The 17,451-nt window shown below is 40.7% G+C and overlaps 1 protein-coding gene across 1 annotated transcript in view; it reads left to right on the plus strand.

Moving 5' to 3' along the window:
- Positions 1-12,963, plus strand: part of LOC122797338 (probable G-protein coupled receptor 158) — an 873,085-nt gene extending 860,122 nt beyond the window's left edge. The window contains exons 3-4 of the mRNA XM_044066150.1: positions 12,749-12,851; positions 12,920-12,963. Coding sequence (XP_043922085.1) covers positions 12,749-12,851; positions 12,920-12,963 — 147 coding nt within the window. The remainder of the gene's footprint in view (positions 1-12,748; positions 12,852-12,919) is intronic.
- Positions 12,964-17,451: the final 4,488 nt, after the last annotated feature.

Below are 17,451 nucleotides of genomic sequence, written 5' to 3' on the forward strand. Positions count from 1 at the left end.
TTACTTGCTAGAATCTGTAGTATACTGTGCATGTGTTAGGAGGTGGTAGTCTTAAATATAAAATTTAAGATAACAAAGTCAAATAACTGTATTAATGCATTGTGTGTCACATATGAAGGTATTAATCTGTTATCTTTTTATTTTCTCTAACCGCAACCCTTTACTCTCTGTTTTTATTTGATTTTTATTTTATTTCCTATTATTTATAATAAAATAATTGTTGTGCTATTATTTTTTATTTTATTTTATTTTTATAATTTATTTTATTTTTATTTTATTGTAAAATTAATTTTATTTTATTTTATTTGTATTTTATTTTTTTTAATTGTATTACATGTCATCAAAATGTGTTCATGTCATCCACGTGCACCAGTCATCACTAAATGCTCCACAGCACCACCTCTGTTGTCCCTGCACCACCTGCCTCTTCAGGTAGTCTTGCCCCAAAGGCTGGTCCAGTAGTTCCCTCCAGGAGCAATGGCAGAGGTGGTGATTTTAACATCCACACCGAGTTGCCAGGAATGGTGCATAGGATTGTGCACTGCACTGCTGGTGCATACCTAACCTGGCTGCCTGGAGAGGCTGCTCTCCCTCATTTTATGTAATACCAGGAGGAGGAGAAGGAGACATCAAGCACTCCAGCCAGTGGCAGAGTGAGGTGACAGTGATTACAGTCCAGTGGGTGAGCCCAACCTTTTGTGTCTATTACCATCCCTGTTTCTTGCCTTGTTTGTCTTGTCTGTCTGCAATTACTTCCTCATCTTCCCAACTTACCTGACCCAGACATTCCTACATTCCCCAACAGTCTTCTCTCTCTCTATCTCCAAAAATAAACAAATAAATAAATAAAGGGCACTTGTCCCACAAAAAAGTGTCCCATACATAGCTCTCCATTTCACACGTCTTCTTGACACACTTGATTTGGTCTAATTGGCTATACAACATGACCACGTTGTGGTCACCCCTGTCTCTCTGGAGGTGACAGTCCAAATTCAGTTAATATTTTCCACATATGTTCACTTTACACTGTCAAAGAAATGCATAGCTATGTTTTTTTCCTATTTCCCTCCTGCACATTACCCTTTAGGTTCATGGGTTCATAGGTTGATATTAGGCTATCTGCCCTAGGGCATTTATAAGCCTAGCCAGAGTGTGTTTGGCTTTCACCACCCTTTTAGATTAGTTGACTGTGCCACTGAATAGTAGGTCACAGAAGATAGCCCTTTTAAGGTTAGTTTACTGTGCCTCTGTCTAGTAGGGACACAGAAGAGATCCCAGTGGTAAACCTACGATCTCCCATCCACTCGTCAAGATTTCTCTTGAAGAGGGTCATTGAGGGGCTCTGCCTAACATGGATTGGGATTTTGTTCCAGAGTGAGGGGAGCCTCTGGGATATGAATCTGTCCCTACAAGCATGTCCTATTTATTTCTGTGCTGAGGTTTAAGTCCCTGGAGCATGTAGCTCTAAGGGATTTGGATTTCCTGAGGTGGAGCATGTCCATTAATTCTGGTTTGGACATGGCTTTATACGTCAGGCAGAGATTGCTTCTGAGTAGGCGGTAAGCAACTGAGTACAGCTGGAGTTTCTTTAGCCTAACTGCATAGGGCATCTGTTTGAGTCCCTTGATCCTCTTGGCGAGGTACTTTTGCAGTCTTTCCAGTTGCTGCAGGTGTCGGGTAAGGTACATCCCAAATGGGGCATTGTATTCAATTATGGGCCTGATGAGTGATGAGTAGAGGGGCACAATGACCTCTCTTGATCTAGATGTGAACCCTTTTGTGATAAGGTGGGCTATATAGAAGGTCTTTCTAACCACTTTGGCAACGTGATTGTCAAAGGAGAGATTGCTATCTACTTGGGTCCCCAAATCCATAATTACTTCTTCCATACTTAATGGATTACCACCTATGTGGTAATTTGTGGGCACTTTGTTTTTCCCAAAGGGGATGACTATGCACTTTTTGGCATTTAGCTTTAGGCCATGGCTCTGGCATCAGTTATCCATCTCTGTGAGACCCTTTTGGAGGATGCTTGTGTCAGTCGGCGAGTCGATTACGGCACCCAGGTTGCAGTCATCTGCGAACTTGGTCAGCCATAGTCCTCCCGTGTTAGCCTGTACCTCAGAGAAATATATACCGAACAAGAGAGGTCCCAGGACTGAGCCTTGTGGGACGCCACTTGTAACTGGTTTAGAGTCTGACATGGCACCTGCAATTCTGACCATGTGGGTTCTATCCCTGAGCCAGTTTGCAACCCATATTGTGACATAGGGGTTGATATTTAAGCTGGTGAGCTTATTTATGATGCCCGAGTGGGGTATTGTGTCGAAGGCTTTTGCGAGGTCCAGGTAGGCTGTGTGGACTACCTTCCCTTCATCTATGGCCTTGGTGACTGTTTCAAAGAAGTCGACCAGGTTCAAGAGGTAAGATCTGCCCTTAACAAAGCCAAATTGGGTAAGATCCAGTGTTTGGAGGTTCCCAATGTCTTTGTTTATGAGTTCCATGATGATACGCTCCATAGCTTTGCAGACCAGGCTAGTCAGGCTTATAGGGCGATAGTTTCCGGGATCCGTTGTGGCACCACCTTTGTGGAGTGGGACCACTGTTGATATACACCATTCCTTGGGTACATATCCTGTAGTAAGTCTGAGATTGAACAGTGACTTTATGTGAGGGTTCACTTCTTCTTGGAGCTCGTGTAAGATACAGCCCGGGACACCGTCCTGTCCCATTGATGCTGTGTTTTTTGCTTTGGAGAGGGCAGCTCTCACCTGTGCATCTGTGATGTCAGGGAGGCTGCACTCTGTTGGGATAGACATTTGCTCTTCTGGGGGGGAAGGGGGAGAAGTTTGCACTGAACCTGTTTGCCAGGATGTTGGCAATGTCTGTGGGTTCAGTGTATTTTTTGTCATTTTGCACTAACTCAGAGCATATCTGGGAGTTGCCACCCAGGTTCCTGACATAACTAAAGAAGGCCTTGTGATTATCTTTAGCATCTTGTGCAATTTTTCTTTCAAAGCTGGCCTTAGATAATTTTATGAGGGATCGTAGTTTCTTACTAGTACTGATCAGAGATGCCTGCCCTTTTTGGGATTTTGCTCTATCATGTAGTAGCTTCCTCCTTCTGTTGTATAGCTTATTTATGGCTGGGGTCCACCAGACAGGTCTCCTGCCTTTGGAGGAGTGAGTCTTGGTTTTATTTGGGACAGCACGATCCATGCATTCCTGTAGGTGTTCATAGAATGCATTTGTAAAGGATTCTGCGATTTGGGCCGTATTTTCCACTGGCCCGGGGGCTTTGAAGGATTCCACCTCAGTTTTGAGAAGTGTGAAGTTTGCTTTTGAGAAGTTCTTCACCGTGGTTTCCTTGGCTGGGGGTGGGGACGGGATATGGATGTCCAGTGATATTAATTTATGGTCAGATCTTACCAATGAGGGCTATACCTCTGGTATGGAACATAGAGTCCCCATGTTGGTGATGATCAGGTCCAATATGTTTTCCCCTCTTGTGGGAGTGGTGACCAGTTGTTCCATAGCATTTGAGTTTATAAATTCTAGGAACTGTTGGGCGAGGGTTTTGGGGCTTGAGTAGTGCTCCCAGTCTATGTTTGGGTAGTTGAAGTCACCCAATATGATGGTGTTTGGAGAGACCTTCATATTATCCAGTGTTCTCAGGAAAGCTGAGTGGGGTTCCTGAGTTTGGGAGGGTGGTCTGTAGCAGACTACAAACTGAAAGGCAGTTTTGCCCACTGTTAGTAGCACATGGATGGTCTCCGATGCTTTGTGCAGCGCCACTAACCTGGAGGTGTGGGTATCTTTGATGAATATGGATACTCCCCCTACTTTTGTGATTTGGTCTGAGTTTTGGGGCTGAAAAGCATGGTATGAGGTATAACCTGGTAGTGCTGGGGTGCTCTCAGGAGCCTTGAACCAGGTTTCTGTTACTGCACAGATATCGATTTTCTCCATACTGAGGAGAGCCTCAAGTGCATACATCTTGAGGTTTAGACTTCTGGCGTTGAGCAGCATTACCCTTAGTTTCTTTTTCCTTGTGTTGTCTATGGAGGTGGATTTGTCTTTTGAGCCTTGCCTAAAAAAGGCACTATGGGGGTGGCAAGAGCCTTAGCCAATATCCGAATGCCCAGAGGTAACAGGTGCAAGCCGTCCATAGCGAAGCAACGTGGCTTGTCGAGCATGTCATCCCAGGCTGACAGACACTGGGTCCCCTTTGAATGACACCAATACTTTAGCCAATTATTAAAATTGATCATTTTGTCTTTATACTGTGGCATCATTCTTGGTGAGGGTAAAATGCTACTCAAGGTCAGGGTCATACCGGCCTGGGCTACATGATCAGAGAGCTCCTCTATGTCTCTTTTCATGTAGTCCAGGGAGGTACATCTCAGGTCATTCACACCAGCATGGACAATGACGGAGTCATATCTGTACTTGCTTTGGAATGACCTGAGTGCTTGTGTTATGTGGCAGATCCTGGCATCCGACAGGCAGCTAACAGTGACCTTCTCCTTGTTCAGCCTGGTGAGTGGGATGTCAGTGTGTCTGACAATAGAGTCACCTATTACAAGTGTATTAGGTGTGTTGTTTAGCCTTAAGGGCTGTGACTGTGTGGCACACTGACTTTGTGAACTATGTGATACATGGGTATTGTTGTGGGGTAGCGGTTGCTTGGATGTCTGCTTTGGAGGTCTCTGCTGCTTGGGCCGATTTTTATTTAGAGCCTCCGAGTATGTTTTGTGTGTTTATGTGTTTGGTTTGCTGTTGCGATAGGTCTATGTGAGACTGGATTCATGGTGTGTGTGGTTACCTTCTCCTCCTGACTGACTGTGCCAGTACTGGGTTGAGAGAGCTCAGCCTCCAGTTTGGCTATATAGTTGCATCTCTCACATATATTTGAGCTTGTTGGGAGGAGGAGAGGGTGGTCTGTGTACATAAGGCAGTTGTAACATTGCCTCAAGATTCCCAGATTCACCAGCTGGACTGGAGAGTAAATGTATTCTTCCCCTGCTTGCTGCACATTTCACCACTGTCCTATCTATACGTTGCACCTCTTTAAGACATTTTTGCATGAAGGTGTGCATAGTGCACCAATGCAGAGCAACAGGGAATGGCAGCAATGCATTTACATGTATTTAAAAGTATTCAATATGGAGGCAATGTATTAGATACACCTGTATTCAAACCCAGTACCATCTGAACCCAACAAGGAATGTATCAGTGCATTAACACATGCTGCCATAGAGTCAGTTAAGCAGCAGATGCATTTCTTAGACCCAATGCTAACTGTCATACATTAGTAATGCAGCAGGCATTTGTGTACTGATTACCTACATGCAAACGTGTATTGTACATGCATATGCATTTTAACCATCATGCAAACCTGCTACTCACTGCACTATGGAAATGTATATATTATGCTGTATTACTGCTGTTTACTGTCCATTCCATGTGTATGACATGAAATCTAATGTGTAAACATTACAAGCCCTATTTAAAAATATGTCACATATTTACAATACATCCATCTGTTGCCACCTCCCCCAGCACTGCAACTCTGGTGTCTCAGTACTTTTTCCATGCATGTATCAACCAATGTACAAAATGTAATAGCAAATGTGGTGTGCTGCGCAATGTACATCAATCTGGTAACATGCAGCACTGCAACTGTTGACCCATATGCCTAAAAAGACTTATCTGCAAGGCTAGGGAAAGAATCAGCATGGACCATATCCACAGGGACATAGGTGAATTTCACCATACTTGACCCTATCCATTTTGTTTTTGTCAAGGGTAGATCTTGGTTATTGAACCTTGTGGACTTCTTGGATACTGACCCCACAGACCTGGATGAGGATAACAGGACAAACCACCTATGCTGACTTATCCAAGTTCTTTGACACTATCCTCCATTCATGTGTTATAGTGAAGGCCTCCCATGTGGGAATTAAGCCATACAGTATTACAGGACTAGGCAACTGGCTCACTGACATAACACACACAATCAAATTTGTGGTCTGCACCTCCACCAGTAGCCAATTACCATTAGAATACCACATGAATCTGTGCTGGGCATTCAGCTGCTTGCAAACTAATTCTCTCAAGTGCAGGCAATGGAAGATGGCCTGTGGTTTACCAAGTCTGCAGATGACTGATAACTGGACACACTAATATAGAGTCCCCCAATGATGGTAACATTATGGAAGGGGCTGCCACACACAAATGATTGGTGAGAAACTTACGGGCTGAGCCTTAAAGCATACATTGTTCATTGTCCCCTTTGGCAATGAATACTCCTGCTAATTATGATATACATAGCACTCCTCTAAGCTCAAACACATTGTTGTGAGACTTAGGAACACATGTTGATAGCAATATACCCTTTCATCACTATGTGCCCATAGTGGAAACACACATTCTGCATCATACACATCATACATATGAACATCATATTCAAGACCAGGGTGGTCATACCTCTGCTGTACTCTACCCCTATCAAACCACTAATTGAGTATAATGCTCTCTTCTGTCAGTACTTCACCAGACACCTGCAGCAACTGGTGAAAACAAAGGGTTGTATCTGGGAGATTCCAGGGCCTCCAAACATGAGATACATGGAAAGACTGAAAGACCTGTCAGTGTATTCAGTATCATGCAGGCTGCTGAGAGGTGACCTATGCCTGCCCACAATGTAGTCTCAGACCCTGCCCTATTGTAAATGCTGCACATCTGCAAATTAAATGGGAGAAGAATAACTTTGCCAAGGGTTCTCAACCTAGCTGTCACATAAACAGAACATGCTGGTGAGACATCAACCAATGAGTCACACTCCTCTGTAACAGGCTCCCACTGCATGTGAATCAGTGCTTCTCAATGACCCTGTTCAAGTGCAAACCACTACTGGTTGGGTGATTGTAAAGTCACTTTTGGGGTGGCACCTATGTCCCTCATTGGCAGGGCCAGTTGGTGCTGCTAAAAAAAAAATTGCTCTGCTAACAATGACCATCCAACTATGCTCAATAAGGGTACTTGTATTTTTACGCAGCTAGGCATCTAAACACCATATGTCCATTAGGCTAATGGCCTCCTATGTACATATGAAGCTATGAGTCTATGCAGGTTTCCCAACTTTTTGTCTCCCAAATGGTCTTCTGATGTCATCTACTATAAGTTCAACTGCAGTTTTATGAAAGTCAGACTTGTGCCATGGAGCTTGTGTAACATATTGTGTCCTGTAATATGTGTACTTAGATACTTAGGGGTTCTGTTCTTACTGCAGTCAACTGGGCATATGTCTGTGCCTAGCCAGAAGAGCAGAGGTGTGTATCCTACAATTACTACTCCACTCTCATGGTTTAACAATATTTAGATGCTTGCACATGCCTGCACATCCAGTTCATGCAGGTCTCCCATTATCTTCTCTCCAACATGCACTGCTGATGTCATCCACTATAAGTTGGCCTGTGGCCTTGTAAATGTCAGATTTGTGCTGTTGTGCTTGTGTAAAGTACTGAGTTCTATAGTCTGTGTACTTAAATAAGTAGGGGTTCTGTTCTCACTGCAGTCAAGTGTGTGTGTGCGTGTAAGTGTGTCTAGAAAGAACAGCAGAAGTGTGTATCCTGCAGTTACTGCTCCAATCTTATGAATTGACAGTATTTTGGTACTTGCACATGCCTACAGATCCATTTCATGCAGGCTTCCCAACTTCTTCTCTCCAGCATGCATTGCTGATGTCATCCACTATAAGTTGGCCTTCAGCCTTGCAAATATCAGACTTGTGCCATGGTACTTCCATAAAGCAGTATGTTCTGTAGTCTGTGTAGTTAGGTAGGGGTGCTGTTCTCACTGCAGTCAGGCCTTGTGTCTGCCTGACTCTACACAGAAGAGCAGAAGTGTGTATCCCACAGTTACTGCTCCAATACCAAGGATTGATAGTATTTTGATTCTTGCAAATGCCTACTCATCCATTTCATGCAGCCCACCCAAAACCTTGCCCTCTACATGGCCTGCTGATGTCATCTGTTATAAGTTCACTTGCAGTCTGGTCAAAGTCAGACCATGGTGCTTGTCTAACGTACTTGACTCTATAAGCTTCTGTACTTAGATAGGTAGGGGTTCTGTTCTCACTGCAGTTAACTGTGTGTGTGTGTGTGTGTGTGTGTGTGTGTGTGTGTGTGTGTGTGTGTGTGTGTGTGTGTGTGTGTGTGTGTGTGTGTGTGTGTGTGTGTGTGTGTGTGTGTGTGTGTGTGTGTGTGTGTGTGTGTGTGTGTCTATATGAGCTGCTGCTTGACATTACAAACAGGACACTGTTATATTCTCCTCAATAGATACTGCAGATGTCATCAGCTATAAACTGTCTGACACTCCAAGTCAGACTTGAGCTGTGGCACTTGCATAAAGTACTGTGTTCTATTGTCTGTGTGCCTACATAGGTAGGGGTTCTACTCTCACTGTAGTCAATTGTGTGTGTGAGAGTTGTTGCTTGACATTACAGAGAGCATATTACACCAGCATGTGGGACACTGTTATATTCTCCTCAACAGGCACTGCTGATGTCATTAGTTATGTCAGATATTTGGATATGCTGTACTCTCACCAGGGCAGGGTCAGAGATTGGTGTGGAGGCCAGGCAGAAGTCACCTCATCCTATGCAATAAAGATTCCAGTGACATTGATTTTAATCTATCCACATACATCATGGCATGGCTTGTAGGCCCTGTGTTATCTTGCTGAGAAAGCCCTGTGGTCTCTCCAGCTGCTACATGTCTAGTGAAGTACATGAAAAAGAGAGCATTGTACTCTATTAGTGTTGTGATGAGGTTTGACTACAGTGCTGTCCTACAATCCTAATATCTCAATATGATGGCATGACTTATGATGTGCACAACATAGGCTTTCAGTACCAGTGTGGACATTTGGTGGTCAAAGTTCAGATTGCTATCTATATGTGTTCCCAGTGCTTGCATCACTGGGTTTTTATATAGCAGGACTGTTGTCAATGCTGTGATTAACATGGAATTCCACTTTTCAGGCAGACAACATTACACACACACATTTCTGCATTTATTTGTAGTTCATGTGCCTTTGTCACCATTCAGTTATGCATGTTATCTCCTCCTGTACTATGTTATCACTATTGGTAGACTCAATGATTGCATGCAATATACAAGAATCAGCAAACTTGGTAAGCCAAAAGCCATATACTTTAGCCTGAACTGTCAGGAAATAGAGTTCAAACCATGAAGGGCCAAGCACACATTCCTGGGGTTTACCAAAGGTGACAACTCTACTGGTACAGGCTGATTCACCAACTTTCACATGCTGTGTCCTGTCATTGAGCCAATTGGTTACCCATCAACTGATGTAAGGGTTAATCCCCAGCTTGGAGGTTTTCTTAATGATGTCTGCATGGGAGATTGTGTCAGAACCCTAGGTCAGATCATGATAGGCAGTATACACTGTCTTACCTTCATCCAGGCCTATCACATGGAATCAATGGGCTGTGACAATATCACATATCACATATCACATCACTCAGCACATACACCTTCCTGATATGGTTGAATACATAGTTCAATACACCCTCCAGATGGCCTATGTTTCCATACAAGGGTGTACATCAACATGCATCCACCTGAGTTGGGGGGAAAGCACCTGATGCATGCATGTTTAGGGATATCCTGACTCTCCTCGACTGTGAGGTAGACCAACATGTCATCCTGGACCTCTTCTACCTGTACACTAGTAATATTCCAGGTGTGTGCAACAGACCAGAGTGAATTGTTGATGCTACATCAAGCCCATTACATCTGATAGATGCCCTCAAAGAGGTCATCGAGGGCATGCATGATGACAACAGTATTATGTTGAACTTGACCAGGTCAAGGCATTTGATACAAATCCACACTGAGGTATTCAGTCAACACTGTCATATGTGGTCATAAACAGCTATATCACCAAATAGGTAGACCAGTGTATGACATATGTGGCATCTCACTATGTTGAAATGTGTGACATGACCTATACCTTAGGTCCAGTGATCAGGTTGGTACATCAGGTGTGTATACTAGGCCCTTTCCTGCCCATTAATTAAGTGGACATCACAGATGGCATACACATGCTGTGTCCAAGCAGCTGCCTGAAGGACTAAGGACTGTGGTCAGTCACTGACTCCAGCTGTGATATTAGTATAATAAAGACAGCATCGACATATACCAAAAATGCTGCCATAGTCACTGACAACACCTGCATTGAAAAAAAACATGGAGGGATTTGTGATCAGGAAATAAACACACTGCCCAAGTATAATGTGGACATCACACCCTATAATCAGACCAATAGATATGTGACCCATGTCTTGGGGTAGATGGTAAGTGGTACATTCACCAGCATGTGATCACAGTGCTGACTACTCCCTTGAATTGTAACACAAGTATTGGGTATGTGAAGGACATGCAAATCAGAGGCCATAATACCTTCATGGTTTCCAGCTTTCATCACACCAATAACTGTGTACAATGCACCCTTCTTCATGTACCCCCTACACATCTTCCAGTGATGTGTAACTGAAGTGTACTACCTTTGTCACAGTGCACTGTCATGCAGCTTATTGGCCATACCTAGGTATTTCTTCTGTGGAATATACATGACTGTTTGATTTTACAGAACACCAATCAGATTGTTACACCAGATACTTCTTCTCTTTATGCATACACTATATACGTGGGTGTTTGACAGCATTCATGGTATGTATATCATTCATGGCAATGTGTATTGTGCTCTCTCTCTCTCTCTCTCTCTATATATATATATATATATATATATATGTGTGTGTGTGTGTGTGTTTGTGTGTGTGTATGTGTGCCATGCATACAATACAGCAAGCCTGTATTACCCATACTGTTGCATACAGGTACAGCAGTGTCCCTTCTAACACCTTCTGCAGGTATTACAGTGCCAGGACAGTGTGCATGGTTACCCTCATACAGTGTGGATGTATCGTAATAGTTGTTCAAGTGTGTGTGTGCTGGCTCATCTCTTATCACTCCGCATCACATATGTTATGTCAGAGGCAAGGGATTAGTGGTGGTATTATTCTGGTATTGTCCATGATTGTGGTTGGTTCTTGTAATGTTTTCCATGTTTTCCATGATTGTTTACCTGTGCCCACCTTGCTGGAGACCTCTGCTGAATGTATTTGCATAGCTTCATAATATGCACCCTACTCCAATTATATGTCAGATCCCTGATAGATGTCCTCTGCATTATTCATGTAAGGATGCTTATCTTACACAGACATTCTCCCCATTGTTATGTCACCTTGTGTGACAGTCACAGACAACACATTTTCACTGCACAGTCCGTACTGTACCATATAGATTTGTGCTTGGTGTTGCTGCTACAACCATCTTCCATAGACATGCCCTCCTCTACTGTATATGAGGGAGATTCACCTGTCCTTTTGCCCTGTGTTTATTCCTGCAATTCATCTGTTTGTCTCTATTCAATACACTCACTTCCCTGAGTGATTATTTTACATGGCAATACAGGTACAGTTACAGATCATTAACACAGCTTCAGTACAGAAAGGCAGGAATGGGCTATGGCAATACTCTGCACTGTAGGTACACTGTCCTATAATGCGTTTGGGCCATATACTTAACATTCATACCTCTCAACTGTCCTGATATTCCCAGGATGTCCAGATGTTTTCCTTATCAAATTTGTGGTTTTCTGCCATATCACTTGGATGATCTCTGGATTGATGTGACTGATTACATACATCTGAGTGCATACCTCTCAACTGTCCTGATTGTGCAGAATGCCCAGTTTTTGTCTCATATTTATCTCTTCCTCATAACATTTTTGGTTCTGGCAAACCATTGGCATGTTTTTGTGGAGTGAAGTCAGAAACTGACTGACCTTTGAGTTTCAAACTTTATGCTCTTCAGAAAGTTCATGCTAATGTACAAACTATTATTTCTAAGTCTGGAAGTTCAATATTAAAAATATGTCCCTATTTTGGACCTTTGTCCCCATAGCTTTCTCAAAGAGGATAGTAGGTATGTTTCATTCCAGCAGGTTTCCAAGCAACATCTATGGCAAATATGTCCCTATTTCTGGTTAAATGTTCAAAAATTATGTTGGCCTTTGTGGAGATATGTTACACTAACAGATTCATAGCTATCTGTGAAGTCCTGCTGGTCATTGTCACATTCCACACAAATCTGTGGACCATAAGTGCTCTGCTTTAAACAGAATTGTATCCTCATTTGCTTATATGATTTCCTGGCCGGCATCACTGTTGCCAGCCATAAAACCAACTTAGGCATACCGTACAATATTAATATGCATTGCGTACTACTGCTCACCGTGCACCACTCCTCAAACATGTAAACTCTGTGTAGGTTCTACGTGAAGCCCACACAGAGTTTATTGAATCCTGTGGATATAATGCACAGTATTATAATTCAGAAATTAGCTTTTATCAATTTCTGTGAAACATTTAATCTAGAAAGATATATCTTCACATGTTAACTTTTAATAAATGGTGTAAATTAATGTAGAAAGCTGTATCTCACACATTTGGAATAGAAGTAGGCTGTGTATTGTACTAGTAACCTATAAATGACTTTGCTAGGGACCTGATTTTCATTGTTTAATATAAATACTATGCTATGAAAGTTTTATTTGTTGTTCAGCACAAATTAACTTCAGTTTACCTCTTTCACAGTGCACACCAATTAAGGGACAGGGGTTTGTGCTTGGAGCCTACAGATGTATTTGCAGAGCTGGATTCTATCATCCCACCACCATATCAAGGAACAAATATAGAGGTAAGTGAATTCTCTATCAGTAAAGAGGATTGCATTAATAATACAAGATTTTTCATTCATTTTTATAGTTTACAGGCAGCTCTTACAAACCTGTAGGTCAAGGACTGCATAATCATTTAAGGAGTTCCATCCACTTAATTTGCAGTATTTAGGTTCACAGATTCATAGGTTCATAGGTTGGTACTAGGCTATCGGCCGTAGGGCCTATACAAGCCTAGCCATAACAATTCCCTGGCTATTTCTTCCCACAGTATTTAATTCCCTGGACCCCTGTCTAGCAGGGTCACTGATGTGATCCCCAGGGTGAATTTCCTATGTCCCATCCAATCATCAAGGTTTCTTTTGAAGAGGGCCAAAGAGGCGCTCTGCTTGACATGTATGGGCAGTCTATTCCAGAGTCTGGGTAGTCTATATTTCAGGAAACTATCCCTCCAGCATGTTTTGTTCATTGTGATGACAATGTTTAGATCCCTGGAGTGTGTGTCTCGGAGGTATTGAGATTTCTTTAAGTGTAGCATGTCCAACAGCTCTGGGTTTGACATGACCTTGTATGTTAAGCAAAGATTGCCTCTGAGTAGACGATATGCGACAGAGTATAGGTGGAGTTTTTTAGACGGTCAGCATAGGGCATCTGCTTTAGGCATGTGATTCTTTTAGTGAGGTATTTCTGTGGCGTTTCCAGTTGTTGCAGATGTCTTGAGAGGTACAAACCAAATGGGGCGTTGTATTCTACAATGGGTCTAATGAGGGATGAGTACAGTGGGACAATGACCTCATTTTTTCTGTATGAAAAGCCCTTAGTAATGAGGTGTGCCACATAGAAGGATTTCCTCACTGTTGTGGCAATGTGGTTATCGAAGGTGAGACCACTGTCCACCTGTGTCCCTAAGTCTCTTATCACACTTTCGGTGTTTAGTGTACTGCCACCTATGTGGTAATTCTAGGGTACATGTTTTTTCTCAAAGGGGATAACTATACATCTCTTGGCATTGAGCTTGAGCCCATGGCTCTGGCACCAAGCATCTGTTTCTGTAAGGCCCTTTTAGTGCTCTAGAAAATAACTATGTTTTGTATGTTGAGCTTAATGAAGAAAAGGAATGTATGCTGCTGCTGGAAATTGAATAAGCAACCATTTTTGTAAGTTTGATGAGGCAAATTAAAAAAAATTCAAATTATGTAGCATTTCAAAAATGAGCACAATTAATGGCCCAACAGTAGGCATGGTTTTCTAATCACAAGTTCTTCAAAGAGAATAAGTCACACCCCAAGATTCAATTACACCTACACTAAGTGTACACTAAGTGTACACCGTTCTGAGTGAACAGACAACACAGACATAACTCACACCTTCTTCTTCCTAATTTTAGTTTTCCTACTGATATTATTGCAGCTTTAAATACTGTCAGGGATTCATAAAGGTTACCACAAAGTGTAGATTACATGTACACTTAGTGTAAGCTTTCTGACTGACTAGAAAGCACAAAAAATGTGATAAGAATGTTCTTGAATGCATATTGTGTACACTTAGTGTAGGAACTATTGAATCTGGCCCACAGTCTGATGATTATAACAACTTTCCCAAAGGTCTAATCCTAATAATTCACACTTTTGGGAGAGTCCATATGCATTATCTGTGACATTATTAAACGTGTTAGGAAAGGAAACAACTATAAGAACACATAGAGCAACGATAAAATACTGAACTCAGAAAGAACATTTAGGATCACAACTATGAAGTTATACATGACAGAATGAGGTTTATTCAGAAACACTTAACCCATTAAACATGAAGGAGTGATTAAAAAAAAAACACTGTAGTGCTACAGCAGTATGTAGACTCCAGCATGTCGAACAACAGCCATCTTGTTAGATATTACTGCATGCAAATGCAGCAGTCCAGGGGTGCAACTGATATAAATAAGCCATTTGAGATAGTGTCATACAACAGTTCAAACATAAATTCCACCTCAGTACCTCTGAGTTCAGGGAAGGGAATGCATACCTTTTTATGGTATATACCCATTTGATGGTTTATCTCTATGCACTGAGTTTGGGATCATGCACCCTTTTCTGTTCTGTCTCCCAGTATGTATTATAGTGCTTGGCTTTTTTTTTAAGTTTTTATTATTTTAACAAATCAGGTCATTTCATGCAGACATCATACAATTATTAATGTGTATCTTTGTGTTAAGTATGATCCATTTTTCTGGAAAAAGGATACTCTGAGAAATGTAGGATTTATTCACATTTGTTTACTATAAAATGATATAATTTTTTCATGTAACTTTTTGTTGAATTTTAAAAGAACAACTTATAAGAAAAAATACGAGCAAGGAAAAACAATGTACAAAAAATTATTACCAGTTAGTATAACAGTAAACTACATACAACTATGTGCAACTATATTGCATGCAGTCTTTCAAGATAATGCAATGCATGTTCCCACATAAATGACAGATCTTAAGATTCTACAGTGTGAATTATATAAATCTAAATTATTTCACATTCTTTACGCTTTACAAAAGAAAAATGAAAAATACACATGAAATCATGTACTGTTACTGAACAACGTTTTCATTCTCTGAAACCAATTTGCTTTATTTTCCTGTTGTGAAGTTATTTTTATTTGTTAATAAATAAAATTTCCTTATGTCTTTTTCAGTTTACAACTTCAGCTCTACATATTAATGAAACACCACATAGTTAGTAGAAATCTTTGTACTAAATAGTATACTAGTCATTTGATGTCTTTTTTTTAATATTTGAATTTTAATGTTGCTTGCACTGCTTACAGTTTCTGTTTCTGTCACAGAGGCCTACATCATGTCTCTCAAGTGTACCTCATTATGAGGAACTTTCCTCATTTGGCGGATTAAAAAGTCCATGTTCCTCAAAGTTCCACATTGAAAAGGACCGTCACATATTCAGTGCTAGGATCTTTTTTTTTTTAATTGACATCCATGGTAAATAGTACTGAATTGTATTAATTCATCAAAATAACTTTTTATAAGTATAAAGTAACACATTTTAACCATCCGGTGACCTTTCTAGTTTAAGTTGTTAGTTATTTGTTAGCAAGTGGTACACATTTTACCCATTTGTTCCACATTATGAGTGGCAGTGTTCCTCATTTTGGAGATGAAAGGTTGAGAGCTATGGCCTAGATGTTTAATCTTTAGATACTTTGTATAAACTCAGACTGACTAAAATCCTAACATCTATTGATATAGAAGGAACAGGAAGTCTAATAGCACAGAATATTAAGGTTATAAGCTGTTAATGAGCTGCTTCCTGTAATGCAGGATTTGATTCCCTCAGGCTTTATTTGCCAAATGTGGGCCTTGAACAAGTAATTTAATCAAGAAAGTGCTTTGGGTCATTGAGAAATTGTGCTAGGTTCCTCAATGGCATCCTGGAATACATGCTTAGAAATTAATGCTAAATGTTTCATCTGCCAGAGAAGAAATGCTTTAGGAAATCTCCCTTTGGTAACAGATTACTGACCAGTTCAGTTAATCCCCAAGCATTAAGCTACAGTGTAAATAGTGCCAGTCCCATAGTAGGATACGATAAATTTCTCACTGGGACACAGAGCGCTCAGAACTGATTAACAAAACAGAATCTGAAAGAACAAGCAAGTGAAGGATGGTGGTGGGGGTTTGATATGTTATCTCATCCTAAGTGTGAGGGACACAACAGGCACAGCTGCACTGTTCTCACCCATAGGAGAATAAATCTCACAAAGGAAGTATGAAGGGTGAAGATATGTGCATCCTACAATCATCACATTTAGTGCACAGAAACCCTAGAGCCAGGACTTGATGCATGCATTAAATCATGCATGCATCAGTGGGCTTATACTCTGGGACTGCATGCATGTCAGAATGAAAACTATAAAGCAAGGACTGGTACTAAAAAAAACATCATTAATAGCTACCTGGATGATGGATGTCTGCACTTAGTTTATACACAAATAATTAAAAATCAAAAGCTATGGTAGAGACAAGTGAGGCACTCCCATTACTGGAAATAATTTTGCTATTTTCAGTCTAGGTGCTGATGCCCCTAAAATATGCAAACTATAATTAACATATCTATATATGTATATATATATATATATATATATATATATATATATATATATATATATGCATATATATATATATATATATATATATATATGTGTGTGTGTGTGTGTGTCTATATATATATATATATATATATATATATATATATATATATATATATATATATATATATATATATATATATATACATATATACCAAAAATCCAAAACAAATGAAGATCCTGGTACTGGAACTTGTGTATAAATACATAAAATCAAAGTACCGAAACCACCACAGCAATAGGCATGAAACAAATACTTAAATAAAGCAAAATAAGTTGCTATTACACAAATAAAAAGACAAGCACTTTTAGGTATAATCCCTTTTTCAAGTCTTAAAACTTTACAGTTTATGTTCTCTTAAAAAAGTGTCTCTTAATCAATCATATAAAAATGTAAATAAGTCATAGTTTTTTCTAAAACTCTACTGGTTGATCAAAAACTACAGCCAGTCATGACACTTAAAAAAGGCT

This window comes from Protopterus annectens, chromosome 3.part0, assembly GCF_019279795.1.
Source record: "Protopterus annectens isolate FY-2018-M chromosome 3.part0, PAN1.0, whole genome shotgun sequence".
Taxonomy (NCBI): domain Eukaryota; kingdom Metazoa; phylum Chordata; order Ceratodontiformes; family Protopteridae; genus Protopterus; species Protopterus annectens.